Genomic DNA, 17,500 nt, shown 5'->3' with positions numbered 1-17,500 from the left:
ACTTCATCCCACACACACACTTCATCCCACACACACACTTCATCCCACACACACACTTCATCCCACACACACACTTCATCCCACACACACACACACACACACCCACTTCATCCCACACACACCCACTTCATCCCACACACACACACTTCATCCCACACACACTTCAAGCCACACACACCCCTCACACACACACCCCACATACACACACACCCCACACACTCTTCACCCTCCTTCCGTCTGGGAAAAGGTACCAAAGCATTTGGGGTTCACGATCAGACTGTGTAACAGTTTCTTTCCACAAGCCATCAGACTCCTTAATAACTGAACTGAACTCAACACACACACACAACACCTGTATAGACCGCACAGACCTAAACTAAATACACACACTTCCAATATACATCCATCAACCTGTTTACACACTGTTTTATGCTCTTTACACACACACACACATTCTGTGTCACATTTCAGTTGACTGCTGTTGTGCACAATCCTGTACCTCTCTCTCCATCACCACCATCACCACCCTTTTTATCTCTCTTTCCCCTCCTTTCTTTTTCTCCTCATTGCTGCATGTTGTGGCTCTTTAATACTAAGGAGAGATGTGAATCTTACACATACCATTAAAGGGAAAAACCTGTGTGTGTCTGTGTGTGTTTGTGATGGAGTTTCCCCATCACTCACTTCCTGTCCTGCTCTGATTGGTGGAGAACAACAGAAACATTTCCTCTTCCTGTTTCACTGCAGGTCAGACCCGGGCTGTCTGTCTGTCTGTCTGTCTGTCTCTCAGGCGTATGGAGGAACTGTTTACAGGAAGAGTCTCACAGCTTTTGTGTTCTCAGCTTCTATAAAAGGAAATTTGTGAGTTGAACTTCCTGTGTGTGTGTGTGTGTGAGTGTGAGTGAGACCTTTCTGCTTGTGCTCAGACCTCAGGGTCTTATTAAGCAGCTGCACAAAAAGGCATTTAATTACAAAAGGGGAGGAGCTTTTAATGAGAGAGAGAGAGAGAGAGAGAAATAAATCCACAGGTTAATCTCACACACACACATACACTCACACGCTAACTTCATTGACCTTCCTGTCTGATCTGCACATTTACACCAGTGTTAATGCATTATTACTGAACACAGATATATAAAATACACCAGTAATATTATGTTAATGACAAATAATTATTATAATCTGTACTAGGTATATATTTAAATGGAAATTATTATTATTATTATTATTATTATTATTATTATCCTATGATTATTCAGGTGTAAAAATGAAGTGCAGCTCCATGAAACTAAAATGATTTAATTTACAAGTTTATTCCTTGAGGATTTATATTATTAACTAGTACCTAATGTTAGCTATAGTGATAATAGTGCGCACACACACACACAATATACACACACTACACACACTATATACACACATATACACACACTACACACACACTATATATACACACACTATACACACAGACAAACACTACACACACACACACTATACACACACAATACAAATATACACAAACACTACACACACTGAGGTAAAGCTCTAGTTTAAACTTTTCTCTTAGACTCAATTATAGACCTCTTTTGGAGTGAGTGATCTCATGCACCTTGTTTCAGTAAGAGTGAGTGAGTGAGTGAGTGTGTGTGTGTGTGTGTGTGTGTGAAGCGGAACTACTTGCCCTACCCTGGTTTAGACTTGTGAAATGATTTGATAGCTCACTTTAACGTGTTGCGCGGTTTGTAAAAGGTGTAAATATAAAAACAATATAAATATAAAGTTAGTAACCTTCACACGAGCTCCTGCTAAAAGTTTCCCCCAAACTCGAACAGCCACCAAAACTCCGCTGCAAACGGATTCCGTCCATCGGCTCGACAAGCCGCTGTGCATGATGGGAAATGAAGTCCTGTCCTTGACCAGGAAGTGTGATGCTAACGAGCTGAAGAACTACAATTCCCATAAACAAGGCGGAACGTTTCTGCTTTCACAGCGCTGAAGTTAAAGGAAACTCTTGTAACGGATCGGAATTGTCGATAATCACAATTATTTATCAAACTTTCTAAATTATGGAAACAAATGTACATGTTTGTTTACTGTGAGAAACTTAAAACAATATCTCAGACCCAGGTTCGTTAGTATAAATACATAAGTGAATTATCACCTCTTAAAGGTTCATTTGTACGCGAACTCACCGCAGGGCATTGTGGGATATCATCAACCTGTTAATATCAAACTGTTAACTATTACAAATCTACACCAGTTCTACATCTAACCGTGTGTGTATGTCTGTGTGCATGCACATGTCTGTATGTGTGTCTGTGTATGAGAACATGTGTATGTGTGTCTGTACGTGTGCATATGTGTGTGTATGTCTGTTTGTGTATGAGAATGTGTGTCTGTTTGTGTACAAGTGTGTGTATGTCTGTTTGTGTATATGTGTGTTTGTGTGTATGCACGTGTCTGTATGTGCTTCTGTACGTGTGCGTTGCTCTACACTCTAATGAGAGGACTGGGACTGTCTCATACTGCACTGTATCAGTCAGTTTAATCTCTTTTCTACTGTTACATCCAACCCAGATCCAGTAAACACACTAAACCCTGCAGCACCACGAGGACATGACATGCATGTGTTGGGGACTGTGGGTTTAGTTTAGGGTCACACAGAACATCTCAACTAATAGTTAAGATGAGGTTTTAGTAAAGAAGGGGCGGGGCTTATAGCAGGTCCAATCACAGCACCATCAACTCAAACACATCAAATGTCATTTTAAAGAACTTTAATCATAAAATACAGATTTAAGGAGAACATCACTAAAGATGAAGAATTCCCCAGTACAAACAGTGCATAAGCTGCAGTAAACAATACTTTATTTTGGGAAGCCAATAAATCACAAGGACTGATTAAAGTGCAGGAACAATAACACAGGCGTCATTTCTTCAGGTCTTGTATGCAGCGAGGACAAAACCTGCAAAAAGAAAACAATTAGATGTTTAATGTCAACATTTTATCAGGACTATAAAACACACCACATTAACACTGGGCTCACGCTAACGTTTAGCATGAACAAAGCTACACACTAATGTTAGTGAAATCTGGATCAAGAGGCATGTATTCATTTAGATCATGAATATCAATAGAGAGAGACAAGGCACAGTGATGTGGAGATGTTTGATCTCCGAGCCAGCAGTGTGGAGCATCTTACCATTTCCCTTTGGGTTTAGTCGTCAGACAGACACAAGCGAAGTGAAACCACTCAATGGGACACTGTTAGAAAAACAACAAGCACAATTCAATCAAGTCAGAGTTAATCAGACAAACTAACTCACACACTCAGCAGCTCACCCTTTAAACCTCACTCCAGTGTTCAGGACTCTCTGCTCTGAACTACTGTGTGTGTGTGTGTGTGTGTGTGTGTGTGTGTGTGTGTGTGTGTGTGTGAGTGAGATTACTGAGAGTGTGCACATGTTCGTACATCAGCATTGTCACAGCCGATCATCTCTCCGTATGAGACCTGAGCACACAGACAGTACGTGGGCTCGTTGGGGTCCACAGGCATGTCGAGAACATCAGACGATTGAACATCCAGCAGAACATCACTGACAGAAGAGAACAGATACACAACTATCAGTACACACACACACACTGATCTGACTGTGAATAATTAAAATGCCATCCAAACCAGTAGCTGGCCTGAAACTGAACTGAATCAATTCAGCTCAGACGGGGAGAGACTTTGTAAATGCTTATTAATCAACTCATTGGCTACTAAAGCTACTGTAGATGGACCAAACCATTCATTAACATGGAGGACAGACTCTGATCATCTATCCATCCATCCATCATATCAATCAAATACATGAACAAGGCAGACCATTACAGAGAAGTTCTGAAACAGGACCAAACCATTTAGTCTCACCACTGTGTGGCTAATCGCTGCTAACCAACAGGCTGCTAGCCTGTGTGTTTTTGTGTGTGTGTGTGAGAGAGAGAGAGTGTGTGTGTATGTCTGTGTGTGTGTGTGCGTACGTGTTCTTCTGTGCTTTGTGTTTGGGAGAGTCGTGACCAGAACCGCTCTTTTCTCTCCCACTTCCTCCTCTTCTGTCCTTCAGGTTCTTCTTCTCTGAACACAAGAACATAGTCATTGCTGGTGGCTACAGGCTTACAGTTACAGCATCTTAACTACATTAGTTAGCATTGTAGCTCATCATCTGATTCCACTCGCACTTTTGCTCTTCTTGTCGTCTGAGCTCTCGAGGCCGCTCCATTCCAGCTTGTCCTTCAGTTCGTTCTCAAAGCGTGCTAGATCAGCATCCAGACGCCGTATGTGTTTATCCACCTGTGTGAAAACATGTGTACACACACACAATGACTGATTCAGTAGGTAAATACCACATAAGTCAATTATTAATTAGTTGGCAATAATCTTAATCATTTCTGAAATATTTGCTGTAGCGTCTCTAAGCTCTGCCCCTAGTGGCTGCAGAAGGTAATACCCCTCTCTCTCTCTCTGTCTCACTGACACTGAACAACTGAACCACCAAAGCCATTGAAAGTTAAAGCCACACCGTACAGAAGCTATATTTTATGTGAAATATTCTCTCCTTTTCCTCCAACTTTCATCTGTTTTTATTTCTTCTTCTCTGCCTTTATGTCATCCTATCTTTAATATCCTTCAGTCCTTTCTTTACTCGGCTTCTCTTCTTTTTTTATTCCTAACGGATGAATTTGTAAAAAGTTAGTGTGTGTAAAATGTTCTATGCACTTGGAATTTCTCTGACACACACACACACTTGCACACACACATGCACACAGACACACACGCAAACACACACAGACACACACACACACACAGATACACATGCAAACACACACAGACACACATGCAAACACACACAGACACACACGCAAACACACACAGACACACACGCAAACACACACAGACACACACACTAGCACAGAAACACACACGCACAGACACGCACGCAAACACACACACACACGCACACACACACCAGCTCGTATATCTGCATGGCAAGCTGCACTTTGTCATCACTGAACTCTAGACACTTGCTGTAGGCTCCATTGATCCTCTTTAGAAGCTCCACCCGGTCCTCAGCTGACAGGTTCCTCACACACTCCATGTACTCAGACACCAGATCATCGATCTCCACTTTCTTCTCTGCACAGACCAGTGAGAGCAGTTAAAGTGTTGGGATGGACACCTACATGCACTGTGTTCAGGTCTTCATGCATTAACACACAAACCTTCAGTTCTGTTGTCCAAATCAGTCATCAGTGAGAAATTCCGCTGCAGCTCGAAGGGAAGACCCTCGAGACCTTCAGACAGGAAGTGACGTCAAACTACAGTCTGGTTTTACATGACATTAGAGTCCAGGTTACTCTAACATTTCTGTTTAAACACTTACACTAACATTAACACTAACATTTCTGTTTAAACACTAACACTAACATTAACACTAACAGTCTTTATTGTAAACAAACCCTAATACATTATTAACCTGTGTACAGGTCATGTGTTGAACACTACAGTTTATTTACATGTACATATATAATATATAAAATAAAGCCTTATTTACACATATATAATATAATAATATATAAAATAAAGCCTTATTTACACATATATAATATAATAATATATAAAATAAAGCCTTATTTACACATATATAATATAATAATATATAAAATAAAGCCTTATTTACACATATATAATATAATAATATATAAAATAAAGCCTTATTTACACATATATAATATAATAATATATAAAATAAAGCCTTACTATCCAGATAATGTTCCAGATAAATCGCTATGGCCATTTTAACGACGCTCAGCTGCTCAACTCGCGCGCGCCAAATTCATCTGGCGGATGACGTCATATGTGTGTGACGGAAGTAAAAGCCTCCGTTCGCTTAATACACTGTAGCTACAGTGTCATTTGTGTTACTGTTTTGGACACTTTATAAATACAGATAAAGAATCAGCTTGAAAATAAAAATAAGTGAATTACTCCTCTCTATATAAATATACATACACATACGTCTCTCTCTATCCGCCATTATCTCCGTCATAAACGGAACACAGGACCCGGATGAGAAACACGACTCCGATTGGTCCAACACTGTGTGTAATGTAGCGGGTTACATTAGGTCTAGTTTCTATTTTAGTCTTAAATTATAACGTTTATAATTATTTATAATTAACTAATAAATTATAGTCATTTATTTATAAAGGAATTTGCTGAGAGAGAGAGAAAGTGAGAGACACACACACACAGAGAGACACAGAGAAAGACACACACACACACACACAGACACACAGAGAGAGACATACAGAGAGAAAGAGACACACAGAGAGAAAGAGAGACACATAGAGAGACACAGAGAAAGAGAGAGACAGAAAGAAAGAGAGACAGAGAGAGAGAGAGAGAGACAGAGTGAGTAAGTGTGAAGCATCTCATTAAGTCTGGTCAGTACTGAATGTCAGCACCTGAACAGTGAGCACTATCCTAGTGCTCTAGCTTGTGAATGTAAACAGTCGAACAAAAAGGTGACAAACAAATCAATTTTTTTATTAAAAAATTCATCACATTGAGAAACAAACATGGTTAATAATAAAAACAGCAGAGTTCAGCGTGACCAATCTGCTGCCTTCAGCTTCATCTGCTGCTCAATCATCAGGTCAAACTCCTGTCTTTCTCTAGAGAGAGAGAGAGAATAACAGGCTATTTCTTTACTCTAAGTGTCACATCTCATCGAGGGGGATGTCATGCCTACACACACACACACACACTACCTGTTGCTATGGCGAGGACCTTGGCGATATTTCTCTTCTGCTTTATCCAGAGAGACAGAATCCACTGCAGATATCGCAGAGATCAAAGCCTGAAACACCAAAAAAACTCACTGGTTTCAGGACCACTCAAAAACTATGTATGTGACTATGATGGAAGGTCGTTGACTATGATGGAAGGTCGTTGCCATGGTCACACACATGTACAGCATATGGCACCCTTATCCAGAGTGCCACACACACACACACACACTTCACCTCAGGGAAAAGGACGTCCAGGATGTATCGTATGCGGTCTGATTTCTCCAGACGCCGGTTAGCTTTAGCAGCGCTCTTGAACAACTCCTCCAGGTAGCTGTACACTGCATCCACCTGCTTCTCGTCCTCCAGGTATACCTGACCTACCACCAAGCGGGTGGAGCTGTGCAGATCCCGCAGCCACCTGGACTTCTGCTGACCTCTGATCACCGCCTGTGTGTGTATTCAGGACGACACGGTCAGAGAACGACACGGTCAGCGCTCACACCCACAGACACACACACACTCGCGCACTCACACCCACAGACACACACACACACCCGCGCACTCACACCCGCAGACACACACTCGCGCACTCACACCCACAGACACACACACTCGGCGCTCACACCCACAGACACACACACTCGAGCGCTCACACCCACAGACACACACACTCGAGCGCTCACACCCACAGACGCACACACTCAAGCGCTCACACCCACAGACACACACACTCGAGCGCTCACACCCACAGACACACACACTCGAGCGCTCACACCCACAGACGCACACACTCAAGCGCTCACACCCACAGACACACACACTCGAGCGCTCACACCCACACACACTCTCTCGCTCACACTCGCAGACACTCGCTCGCTCACACCCACAGACACACACACTCGCGCACTCACACCCACAGACACACACACTCGCGCACTCACACCCACAGACACACACACTCGCGCACTCACACCCACAGACACACACACTCGAGCGCTCACACCCACAGACACACACTCTCTCGCTCACACCCGCAGACACACTCTCTCGCTCACACCCGCAGACACACACTCGCTCGCTCACACCCGCAGACACACACTCGCTCGCTCACACCCGCAGACACACACTCGCTCGCTCACACCCGCAGACACACACTCGCTCGCTCACACCCGCAGACACACACTTGCTCGCTCACACCCGCAGACACACACTCCCATGTGCACAAAGTGTTTGTTCTGTACCAATAAGCGGTCCTGCGCTCCTCGTTTCCTCACAATGAAGTCCACCAGTCTCTGGTTGGCACGGTTCCTGGCAGCCAGCGCACGGTCAGGGAGGACTTTCTTCACCATATGGAATTCCTGAAGGAGGTCAGGATGCTCCTCAAGGTCCTGAAACTCAGAGTCTCCATCCTGCTGCTCCATCAGACACTGAGTGGGAGACAGTAGATCTGACGAAGCCTTCGAGTACTGACTCCTTATCGGCTGACCTGTTAATCACACACACACACACACACACACACACACACACACACACACACACACACACAAATATAGAGTACATAAACATAGAAAAATAAAATGTTTTTATTTAACAAAAAAGAACATTAACAACATTAATAATAATAACTATAAGTGACTGGACAGATCATTACTTACTGATATCATCAGCAACGTAGTCAATGATTGAGCCAACAAATGAGCCACAACCTACACAGACACACAAACACACACACACACAGACACACACACACAGACACACACACACAGACACACACACACACACACAGAGACACACACACACAGAGACACACACACGCACACACAGGGGTATAGTATATTACAGTATGAAGACATTTTCATTTACTACACCCTTATTACAGCAACAACAATAACAACTACAATAATATAATCTCTCTGTATATGTGGGTATGTGTGTGTGTGTGTGTGTGTGTGTGTGTGTGTGTGTGTGTGTGTGTACACGCACCAATGCGTATGTTGTAGTCAGAGATTAGGTCCAGACCTAACATGATGGATTCACCGTACTTCTCTTTGGCTACGTCCTACACACACACCTTATTATTAGAAACACAAACAACAACAACAACAACAACAACAACAATAATAATAACAAACAGCAGTGGTGTTGTACCACAAAGTGGTGATACTCTTCACAGTCAAACGGCTTTAGCGTCCTCAGGGACACGGATAAACTGCATCAGGAAATAAAAACACACTGCATGTTATTATCCAGTAAACACACACACACTTATATGGAACTATTGTTCTTAAAGTTTTTGAAATAAATGAACACAAAGATAATCCACAAACACACAGTATGTGATACACAAACACGTCTCCGTCGAGGACATTTATATAATTATATTTATATAAAACACATCCACACTTTCGGTTCTGTGAAGGAGGAAGACACTCACCCTTTACATATTCCTTTATAAATGAGAAACTGGTCAATAAACACAATGCTGGCCTTCTTAGTCTTACGGTTCACACTCTTAACCTGAACACACACACACACACAAACACACCATGTGTTAGACAGCTGTCCAAAAAATGTACATTTAATAGTTTTTTTGATGATGCAGATGATTAAGTACCATGGCTGGCCAGAAGGGGTATTTCCTCAGTTTACACCACACACACAGCCCCTCTCTGATTGAGGAAGGTTCTAGAGGAAACACACAACAGTGTGAGTGTGTGTAGTATGAATAGAGAGTATAGTGTGTACAGTATGTGTGTATGTAGTGTGTGTAGTGAATATACAGTGTGTGTGTGTGTGTGTAGTGAGTATACAGTGTGTGTGTGTGTGTGTGTGTGTGTAGTGAGTATACAGTGTATGTGTGTGTGTAGTGAGTATACAGTGTGTGTGTGTGTGTGTGTGTGTAGTAAGTATACAGTGTGTGTGTGTGTGTGTGTAGTGAGTATACAGTGTGTGTGTGTGTGTGTGTAGTGAGTATACAGTGTGTGTGTGTGTGTGTGTGTGTGTAGTGAGTATACTGTGTGTGTGTGTGTGTGTAGTGAGTATACAGTGTGTGTGTGTGTGTGTGTGTGTGTAGTGAGTATACAGTGTATGTGTGTGTGTAGTGAGTATACAGTGTGTGTGTGTGTGTGTGTGTGTAGTAAGTATACAGTGTGTGTGTGTGTGTGTGTAGTGAGTATACAGTGTGTGTGTGTGTGTGTGTAGTGAGTATACAGTGTGTGTGTGTGTGTGTGTGTGTGTAGTGAGTATACTGTGTGTGTGTGTGTGTGTAGTGAGTATACAGTGTGTGTGTGTGTGTAGTCAATATACAGTGTGTGTGTGTGTGTGTGTGTGTTATAGTGAGTATACAGTGTGTGTGTGTGTGTGTGTGTGTGTGTGTGTGTAGTAAGTATACAGTGTGTGTGTGTGTGTGTGTGTGTGTAGTGAGTATACAGTGTGTGTGTGTGTGTGTGTGTGTGTGTGTGTGTGTGTGTGTAGTGAGTATACAGTGTGTGTGTAGTCAATATACAGTGTGTGTGTGTGTGTGTGTGTGAAGTGAGTATACAGTGTGTGTGTGTGTGTGTGTAGTGAGTATACAGTGTGTGTGTGTGTAGTGAGTATACAGTGTGTGTGTGTGTGTGTGTGTGTGTGTAGTGAGTATACTGTGTGTGTGTGTGTAGTGAGTATACAGTGTGTGTGTGTGTGTGTGTGTGTAGTAAGTATACAGTGTGTGTGTGTGTGTGTGTAGTGAGTATACAGTGTGTGTGTGTGTGTGTGTGTGTGTGTGTGTAGTGAGTATACAGTGTGTGTGTGTGTGTGTGTGTGTGTGTGTAGTGAGTATACAGTGTGTGTGTGTAGTGAGTATACAGTGTGTGTGTGTGTGTAGTCAATATACAGTGTGTGTGTGTGTGTGTAGTGAGTATACAGTGTGTGTGTGTGTGTGTGTGTGTGTGTGTAGTAAGTATACAGTGTGTGTGTGTGTGTGTGTGTGTGTAGTGAGTATACAGTGTGTGTGTGTGTGTGTGTGTGTGTGTGTGTGTAGTGAGTATACAGTGTGTGTGTAGTCAATATACAGTGTGTGTGTGTGTGTGTGTGTGTAGTGAGTATACAGTGTGTGTAGTGAATATACAGTGTGTGTGTGTGTGTAGTGAGTATACAGTGTGTGTGTGTGTGTGTAGTGAGTATACGGTGTGTGTGTGTGTAGTCAATATACAGTGTGTGTGTGTGTGTGTGTAGTGAGTATACAGTGTGTGTGTGTGTGTAGTGAGTATACAGTGTGTGTGTGTGTAGTGAGTATACAGTGTGTGTGTGTGTGTGTGTGTAGTGAGTATACAGTGTGTGTGTGTAGTCAATATACAGTGTGTGTGTGTGTGTGTAGTGAGTATACAGTGTGTGTGTAGTCAATATACAGTGTGTGTGTGTGTGTAGTGAGTATACAGTGTGTGTGTGTGTGTGTGTGTAGTGAGTATACAGTGTGTGTGTGTAGTGAGTATACAGTGTGTGTGTGTGTGTGTGTGTGTGTGTGTGTGTGTGTGTGTAAGAGATTCACTTTGTCTTATCTGCTGTAGGAAGCTGGGCAGTTCTTCGTCCTCTTCGTCCTCCTCTGAGAGTGAGTGTGTAAGAGACAGTTTGTCCTCCTGTACACTCAGCTCGACGGACAGGTCTGAGGTGGAGGTTGTCTCTTCTGGAACACAGTTAAACAACATCCCATAATATTCCTCACCCCAGCACACGGCTCATGGTTAGCAGCGTGTGTGTATAGTTGTGTTCACTAACGTAGCCCAGCAGTACATGTAGCTATAAACAGAAGTGATTCTGTAATAAAACCTGTGTCCTGGTGCTCAGAGTCCTCCAGCACAAAGCGCGTTCTGATTCGCTGGCTCTGGGGAAGCTCCGCCTTCGCCGATCTCTTCTTTCTCTGACGTTTAAATGGCAGCGTGTCCACCACTTCCTGTTCTGCCTTCTTCCTCGTCCTCTTCCTCTGCTGAGTTTCAGGATTCTGAGGTCGAACTCTCTTTGGCAGTGTTTTCTGTTTGGGGTAAAAACCATCAACCAACCAGAATCAGAAAGGGGCGGATACAGGGGTGAGAGATTCATCCAATCAGCTAACAGGAAGAATAAATAATTATAATAAACGGATACCGTGATGGGGCTGATCTGCGGCTGGCTCTGCAGTGTCCTGCTGCACTGTGGGGTGGAGCTGAGGCACAGTTTGGGTGGACGCCCTCGCCGTGGCGTTCTCACGCCCGAGTCCGATGTGGGCGAGGAGACGGTTATGTCCTGAGGAGAACCCAGACATAACAGTGTAGCATGTGTGGAGGTCTCTTTAGCAGCTCTATATCTCCGAGTGCATGTTGGTGGTGGTGGTGGTGGTGTTATTGTGGCTTTTTGATGCCGAGTCCTTCTCGTGTCAGCATCAGCACAGGGGTCTGATCTCTCAGAAGGGGTGAAGTCTGATCTCTCTGTTTTCTTTTTCCTCCCTCTCTGAGGACGTGTGGAGGTGTTTTGAGACAAGTGTCCATTTGTCACTGTGTGTGAGACAGATGAGACGGGTGTGGGTTCGGTGTCAGGGTGCTGTGCGACAACTCTGGCTGTTCTTCCTCTCGTCTTCTTCACGGCTTCTGCAGAAGGGACGGCGTGAGGTTTGGAGGAAAGCTCAGAGTTCGTCTCCAAAACAGAAGCCTGCTGGTTTGAGATTTTCTGGCGTCGTCCTTTACAGCTGTATTTTTTCGAGGCTCTCATGCTGACACGTTGCAGCTTTTTCTCAGGGACATTGTTCTGTTTGGGGCAGAAACAACATGGTGTGTAAAGACAAACCTGTAAGTCTGTTTTTATTAGCACTCAAACTGAAGTGTAGAACATTTATGGTCCTCCACAGGATGTCAGTCATGGGTGTGTGTTGGATGGGTTCTCTGATGTGTCTCTGATAAAGCCACTGCCTTGGCACGACTCTCTCGAGTACTTACTTTCTTTTTGTTTACTGTCTTTGTGTTTGATCACTTACACTAGAGAGGAACTGCTCAACATCGGGCAGTTCACTGCTCAACATCGGGCAGTTCACTGCTCAACATCGGGCAGTTCACTGCTCAACATCGGGCAGTTCACTGCTCAACATCGGGCAGTTCACTGCTTAACATCGGGCAGTTCACTGCTCAACATCGGGCAGTTCACTGCTTAACATTGGGCAGTTCACTGCAGACACATTTTCACCAGTTTATACAAACCTGGGAGGTATTTTGGAGCTCTTAGTTGGAGGAGCAGCTGCTCTTTATGGTAGGTGGAGGAGATGCCGGTGGGGGAAGCGCACAGGTGCCCTAGTGAAGCTACGACCGAGGGGATTTAGAACTGCGCTCCCATTGATACACCTGGCAAACCTCCGCTCACTGCTGAACAAAATGGACAAACTGATTCTTCTTAATGGTACAGACAAAGACTGCTCTCTAAGTGAAACTTGGCTCAGTCACTCAATCCCAGACAGTGGATTACATCATACAGGCAGAAACTAACACCTACTAAACCTGTAGTATAAACAGTGAAGAGATGGAGCAGTGTGACAAAGCAGGAACTACACACTGTATTGACTGCACTGATTGGAGTATGTTTGAGGCTGGAACTGACAGCCTGGATGAACTGACTGACACTGTGACGTCTTACATCAGTTTTTGTGAAGACGTTTGTGTGCCAACCAAAACCTTCTGCAAATACACTAACAACATGCCAAGGAAGATGCCTACAGAGTGCAGGACAAAGCTCTGTATAAGCAGGTCAGGAACCTTCAGCTCCTCCCTTCTCTCAGGTGCTACAGAACTTTAATAAACTCCCAGACACAGGAACAGTTTCTTTCCCCAGACAATCACCCTGATTAACACCTCACCATCATTATATTCACTGCTTCATATTTATAAGTGCTGCATTATCAGGACTGCCAGTCATCACATCATCTGTATATATTACACACACTACTGCTGCTGTATATTGTACTAAAGTATAATATTACACAATATTGTTATTTACACTCTCATACTTTATGTACAGAACTGATCTGTTATATATTCTGTATTTATATTTAATACTCATAATGTCTATTGTAGTGTATAGTGTTATTTATGTGTGTATTGTATAGTATAGTGTTATTTATGTGTGTATTGTATAGTACAGTGTTATTTATGTGTGTATTGTATAGTATAGTGTTATTTATGTGTGTATTGTATAGTATAGTGTTATTTATGTGTGTATTGTATAGTATAGTGTTATTTATGTGTATTGTATAGTATAGTGTTATATATGTCTGTATAGTATAGTATAGTGTTATTGGGCAGCTTAAAGAGGCGTGGTCTGTCTGGTGGGCGTGGTCTCGATCTGTCAGTTAGCCTCAGGTTAGCAGTCAGTCGGTCAGAAATGGTTTGTTTTATGTTTGCACCATAACGGGTTAAACATGTTTAGCTTAAGATTGTAGAATGGATGTGAAGCACATTTAATAAAGAGAAATTGGGGATAAATATAAAATTAATCATCATTTCGGCAATCTGGATTTTTTTAAAAACCATTAAACTGTAAAGCTGCAGCGATTTTCACATTTAATGATTTAAAAAGCGCTCACAAACCATCAAGCTGAAGATTTGACACACTTTATATTAAACACACAGCTAGAGAAGCTTTAGCATTAGCTATGAGGCTAACTAACAGTTAACATCAACAACAGCACAAAATAACGCCTTCGTGTCTCGTATCACTGCTTTATCAGATAAAATGTCATTTCACACTCAAAACAAATACATCCTGTTTATATTTAAAGTGTTTACTTACTTATTTATTTTCTCTCTCTCTCTCTCTCTCTCACACACACATACATACACATACACATACACACACTTCCGGTGTGGTTTTCAAAAGGACCCTTTCAGTAGCCTCGCGCGCTGCCTTATGAAAAAAAATCATATAACTAGCACAGTTGTATACAGAGCTGTCAAATGTCCCGCATTGAGAGTGACAGTCACGTATTTGGGTCTTTTGTCTCACCACACATCGTATTTGTCACAAAGAAAAACGGACTATTTAACATATATTTAATAAGCCGCAGCGCCCAAAATGTATCAGTCCGCACCGCTGTCTCTATGGGACCGGGCAGGAACCAAGCGCGTCTCCCCTGGAGCTCCTGACACTTATCAACCAATCATAACAAGAGGCCACACAACAGCCAATCAGAAAATAGCACTATTGTATCTGGGTAAGATTTAACGCAACAACCAATGAAAAAACCCATATTCATTAGAGCGGGAATTTTCGATGGTCGGTGTGAACAAAACCTCAACACGAAACAGTTTGTCTCTGGACGGGACATTGTCCTCAATCATGTCTCTGGACGGGATATTGTCCTCAATCATGTCTCTGGACGGGACATTCTCCTCAATCATGTCTCTGGACGGGACATTCTCCTCAATCATGTCTCTGGACGGGACATTGTCCTCAATCATGTCTCTGGACGGGACATTGTCCTCAATCATGTCTCTGGACGGGAAATTCTCCTCAATCATGTCTCTGGACGGGATATTGTCCTCAGTCATGTCCCTGAACATGTCTGGACTTGTGCTGAATTGTTTTATATGGGAGCAACATTACACATGATAAAGGGGTCCAAAAAGGTAATAAACACTTACAATAAACACCACCAGTCATAATCTCTCTCTCTCTCTCTCTCTCTCTCTCTCTCTCTCTCTCTCTCTCTCTCTCTCTCTCTCTCTCTCTCTCACTCACACACACAAATTAATAACGGGGTGTGATTGAACGTGTTTGTGAGTGTATATACTGTGTGTGTGTGTGTGTGTGTGAGTGATTGAACGTGTGTGAGTATGTGTGTGTGTTTGTGTGAGTGTGTGTATATGTGCGTGTCTGTGTTCACAATGATACAGTAAAGTATTATTTTTGTCCTGGCAATAAAACATTGACGTAATAATTGTATTTTAAAACACATTGTGCAAAAAGTGTTTTATTTATAAAAAAAAAAATCTCAGTGAGCCAGGAATAAATGTGAAGCTAACAGACATAAAACATACGTGAGCTCTAGTGACTTCTCTAATAATACAGATGTGTTTGTGAAGAGTCGATGATGTTCACATCATTTTGGATGATATTAAGTTTATACACCTCAAGGATAAATCTTTACAGCTGTGCAGAATATTTGTGTTGAATACATTTCTCACAACAAGACTAAAAATATTACGTCTTAAATATCAAAAAGTTCACAATCACTGTACAGTGTAAACAATAAGGTTTCAACAGTCCAACAGTAATGTAGTGAAGAGAAAACACCAGGTAGTGCACAGGGGAAGTGAGCGACGCAGAGGGTGTCACCGAGTAGTGCACAGGGGAAGTGAGCGACGCAGAGGGTGTCACCGAGTAGTGCAGAGGGGAAGTGTGCGACGCAGAGGGTCTCATTGGGTTTCTTCTGCTATACGGAAATCAGCTGAGCCTCAGGGTCTGAGCTCACACTTCTGACTGCAAATACACAGGAAAAAACAGAGTTGGTCCAAGTTGCAAAGTATTTGTGTAGCAGTAAGTAGTGAGGACAGACGTTATGATGCCACACTTACAGTTGTGTGTGCAGGTATTTGGTGTGTATTTCACAGGCTTTTCTCTGACTCTGAGCGGCGGCGTATCGACTCCTTGCAGCGTCACAGAGAGACGAACACGAGTCCAGCTGATGCTGTTCATGAGTTAAGTTCACCTGAAACTCCTCCATTATCACTGAGCAGAAAATACAACATTATAATAAAATAAGTAAACAAATAAAAATACATCAGTAATAACATGTTGTAGTAATGTAATTATTCCAGTGTGTAATTATATTAATAATGTGTTCAGATTTTTACAAAATATATTGGACATTTTTACAGTTGTTTGTTTGTTGTTTGTTTGTTTGCTTGTTTACATTGTCATGACTTCAGTGAGTGTTTGTAGCTGGTTTGTGGTTTTTATGTGTTGGGACAGAGATCATGTGACCTCTGAGTCTACTGACAACATCAGCAAGTTCCAGCTCTAATATGGAAATGTGTTCATTATCTGCTCATTCCATCTGAGTCCAAACACACACACACACACACACACACACACACACACACACACACACACACACACGTACCTGTGCAGTGTGTGTGTTCAGTGGTGAGTTTGTCCACTGCACGTTTGTACTGCTGCACCTTGTTCTGTAGAGCTGTGAGATTCTCCCTCATCACAGCCTGCACTAACACACACACACACACACACACAAAAACATTAAAAACACTAATGCACGATACACACAACCACACACACACATTCAAACACACACCCAAACAGACACTGACCTGTGTGTGCAGGTGGTGTGTGAGCATCTGGTTAATGTGTGTGATGGTGTGTGTGATGTTGTGTATCTCTCGTTGCAGTCCTGTCTGTATGTCGGTGCTGATCTGTCTCTCTCTCTCGGCTGTCTGTCTCTCTCTCTCCCACACCACTCTCGCGCCCTCCATGTTTTCCAGCAGGTTGCGCCGCTGCCCCTCACACCGCCTTGTCCCTGCCCGGGGTGTCCACGTGGCCCACACCACAATCACCACCAGTGACACCATGGACCACAGAGCCAGCAACGCCACCAGCCAGCCACACACACCACCTCCTGCACCTCTGCCCGACGTCCGGGACTGCACCATCACC

At 43.0% G+C, this 17,500-nt stretch overlaps 4 protein-coding genes across 12 annotated transcripts in view; all 4 read right to left on the bottom strand.

Moving 5' to 3' along the window:
- pak2a (p21 protein (Cdc42/Rac)-activated kinase 2a) overlaps positions 1 to 1,944 on the bottom strand; it is a 13,948-nt gene extending 12,004 nt beyond the window's left edge. For 2 of the 4 annotated variants that reach the window (XM_027153715.2, XM_027153718.2), the window contains exon 1: positions 1,789 to 1,944. The gene's annotated coding sequence lies outside the window, so the exon portion shown is untranslated. Of the gene's footprint in view, positions 1 to 684; positions 846 to 1,788 lie in introns of all 4 variants that reach the window. The other 2 variants (XM_027153716.2, XM_027153719.2) reach the window with 2 other exon arrangements.
- Positions 1,945 to 2,762: 818 nt separating this feature from the next.
- On the bottom strand, positions 2,763 to 6,063 carry LOC113647000 (inhibitor of growth protein 5-like). Of its 2 annotated transcripts, none has more exons than XM_027153509.2 (8): positions 5,805 to 6,063; positions 5,267 to 5,338; positions 5,014 to 5,180; positions 4,226 to 4,337; positions 4,028 to 4,121; positions 3,474 to 3,597; positions 3,204 to 3,265; positions 2,763 to 2,966 (listed from the first exon to the last, which is right to left on the bottom strand). In XM_027153509.2, the coding sequence occupies exons 1-8, from the start codon at positions 5,839 to 5,841 to the stop codon at positions 2,930 to 2,932; spliced, it is 705 nt and encodes a 234-aa protein (XP_027009310.1). In that variant the 5' UTR covers positions 5,842 to 6,063; the 3' UTR covers positions 2,763 to 2,929. The 2 variants fall into 2 exon arrangements, with proteins under 2 accessions (XP_027009310.1, XP_027009311.1); XM_027153510.2 differs by having other exon boundaries at positions 5,267 to 5,369; positions 5,805 to 6,062.
- Positions 6,064 to 6,572: 509 nt separating this feature from the next.
- Positions 6,573 to 14,867, bottom strand: si:dkey-127k13.1 (PWWP domain-containing DNA repair factor 3A). Of its 5 annotated transcripts, none has more exons than XM_027153599.2 (14): positions 14,621 to 14,864; positions 13,039 to 13,200; positions 11,957 to 12,592; positions 11,642 to 11,843; positions 11,364 to 11,498; positions 9,453 to 9,523; positions 9,273 to 9,355; positions 8,987 to 9,047; positions 8,822 to 8,897; positions 8,494 to 8,544; positions 8,080 to 8,324; positions 7,073 to 7,285; positions 6,818 to 6,906; positions 6,573 to 6,721 (listed from the first exon to the last, which is right to left on the bottom strand). In XM_027153599.2, exons 3-14 carry the CDS (start codon positions 12,554 to 12,556, stop codon positions 6,652 to 6,654), a joined length of 1,896 nt encoding a protein of 631 aa, XP_027009400.1. In that variant the 5' UTR covers positions 12,557 to 12,592; positions 13,039 to 13,200; positions 14,621 to 14,864; the 3' UTR covers positions 6,573 to 6,651. The 5 variants fall into 5 exon arrangements, with proteins under 5 accessions (XP_027009400.1, XP_027009403.1, XP_047679032.1 ...); XM_027153602.2 differs by having other exon boundaries at positions 13,039 to 13,197; XM_047823076.1 differs by lacking the exon at positions 13,039 to 13,200 and having other exon boundaries at positions 6,573 to 6,746; positions 14,621 to 14,867.
- Positions 14,868 to 15,784: 917 nt separating this feature from the next.
- The window catches only part of LOC113647074, a 1,848-nt gene continuing 132 nt past the window's right edge, over positions 15,785 to 17,500 (bottom strand). The window contains exons 1-4 of the mRNA XM_027153643.2: positions 17,158 to 17,500; positions 16,953 to 17,049; positions 16,405 to 16,558; positions 15,785 to 16,309 (exon numbers count right to left, since the gene is read on the bottom strand). The exon at positions 17,158 to 17,500 is cut by the window's right edge and continues 132 nt beyond it. Of these exons, the coding sequence (XP_027009444.2) occupies positions 16,285 to 16,309; positions 16,405 to 16,558; positions 16,953 to 17,049; positions 17,158 to 17,496 (615 nt within the window). The 5' untranslated portion in view covers positions 17,497 to 17,500 and the 3' untranslated portion in view covers positions 15,785 to 16,284. The remainder of the gene's footprint in view (positions 16,310 to 16,404; positions 16,559 to 16,952; positions 17,050 to 17,157) is intronic.

Source organism: Tachysurus fulvidraco, chromosome 1 (assembly GCF_022655615.1).
Source record: "Tachysurus fulvidraco isolate hzauxx_2018 chromosome 1, HZAU_PFXX_2.0, whole genome shotgun sequence".
Taxonomy (NCBI): domain Eukaryota; kingdom Metazoa; phylum Chordata; class Actinopteri; order Siluriformes; family Bagridae; genus Tachysurus; species Tachysurus fulvidraco.
Note: the sequence above shows the minus strand (reverse complement) of the source record. Positions and strands in the feature narration are given on the sequence as shown.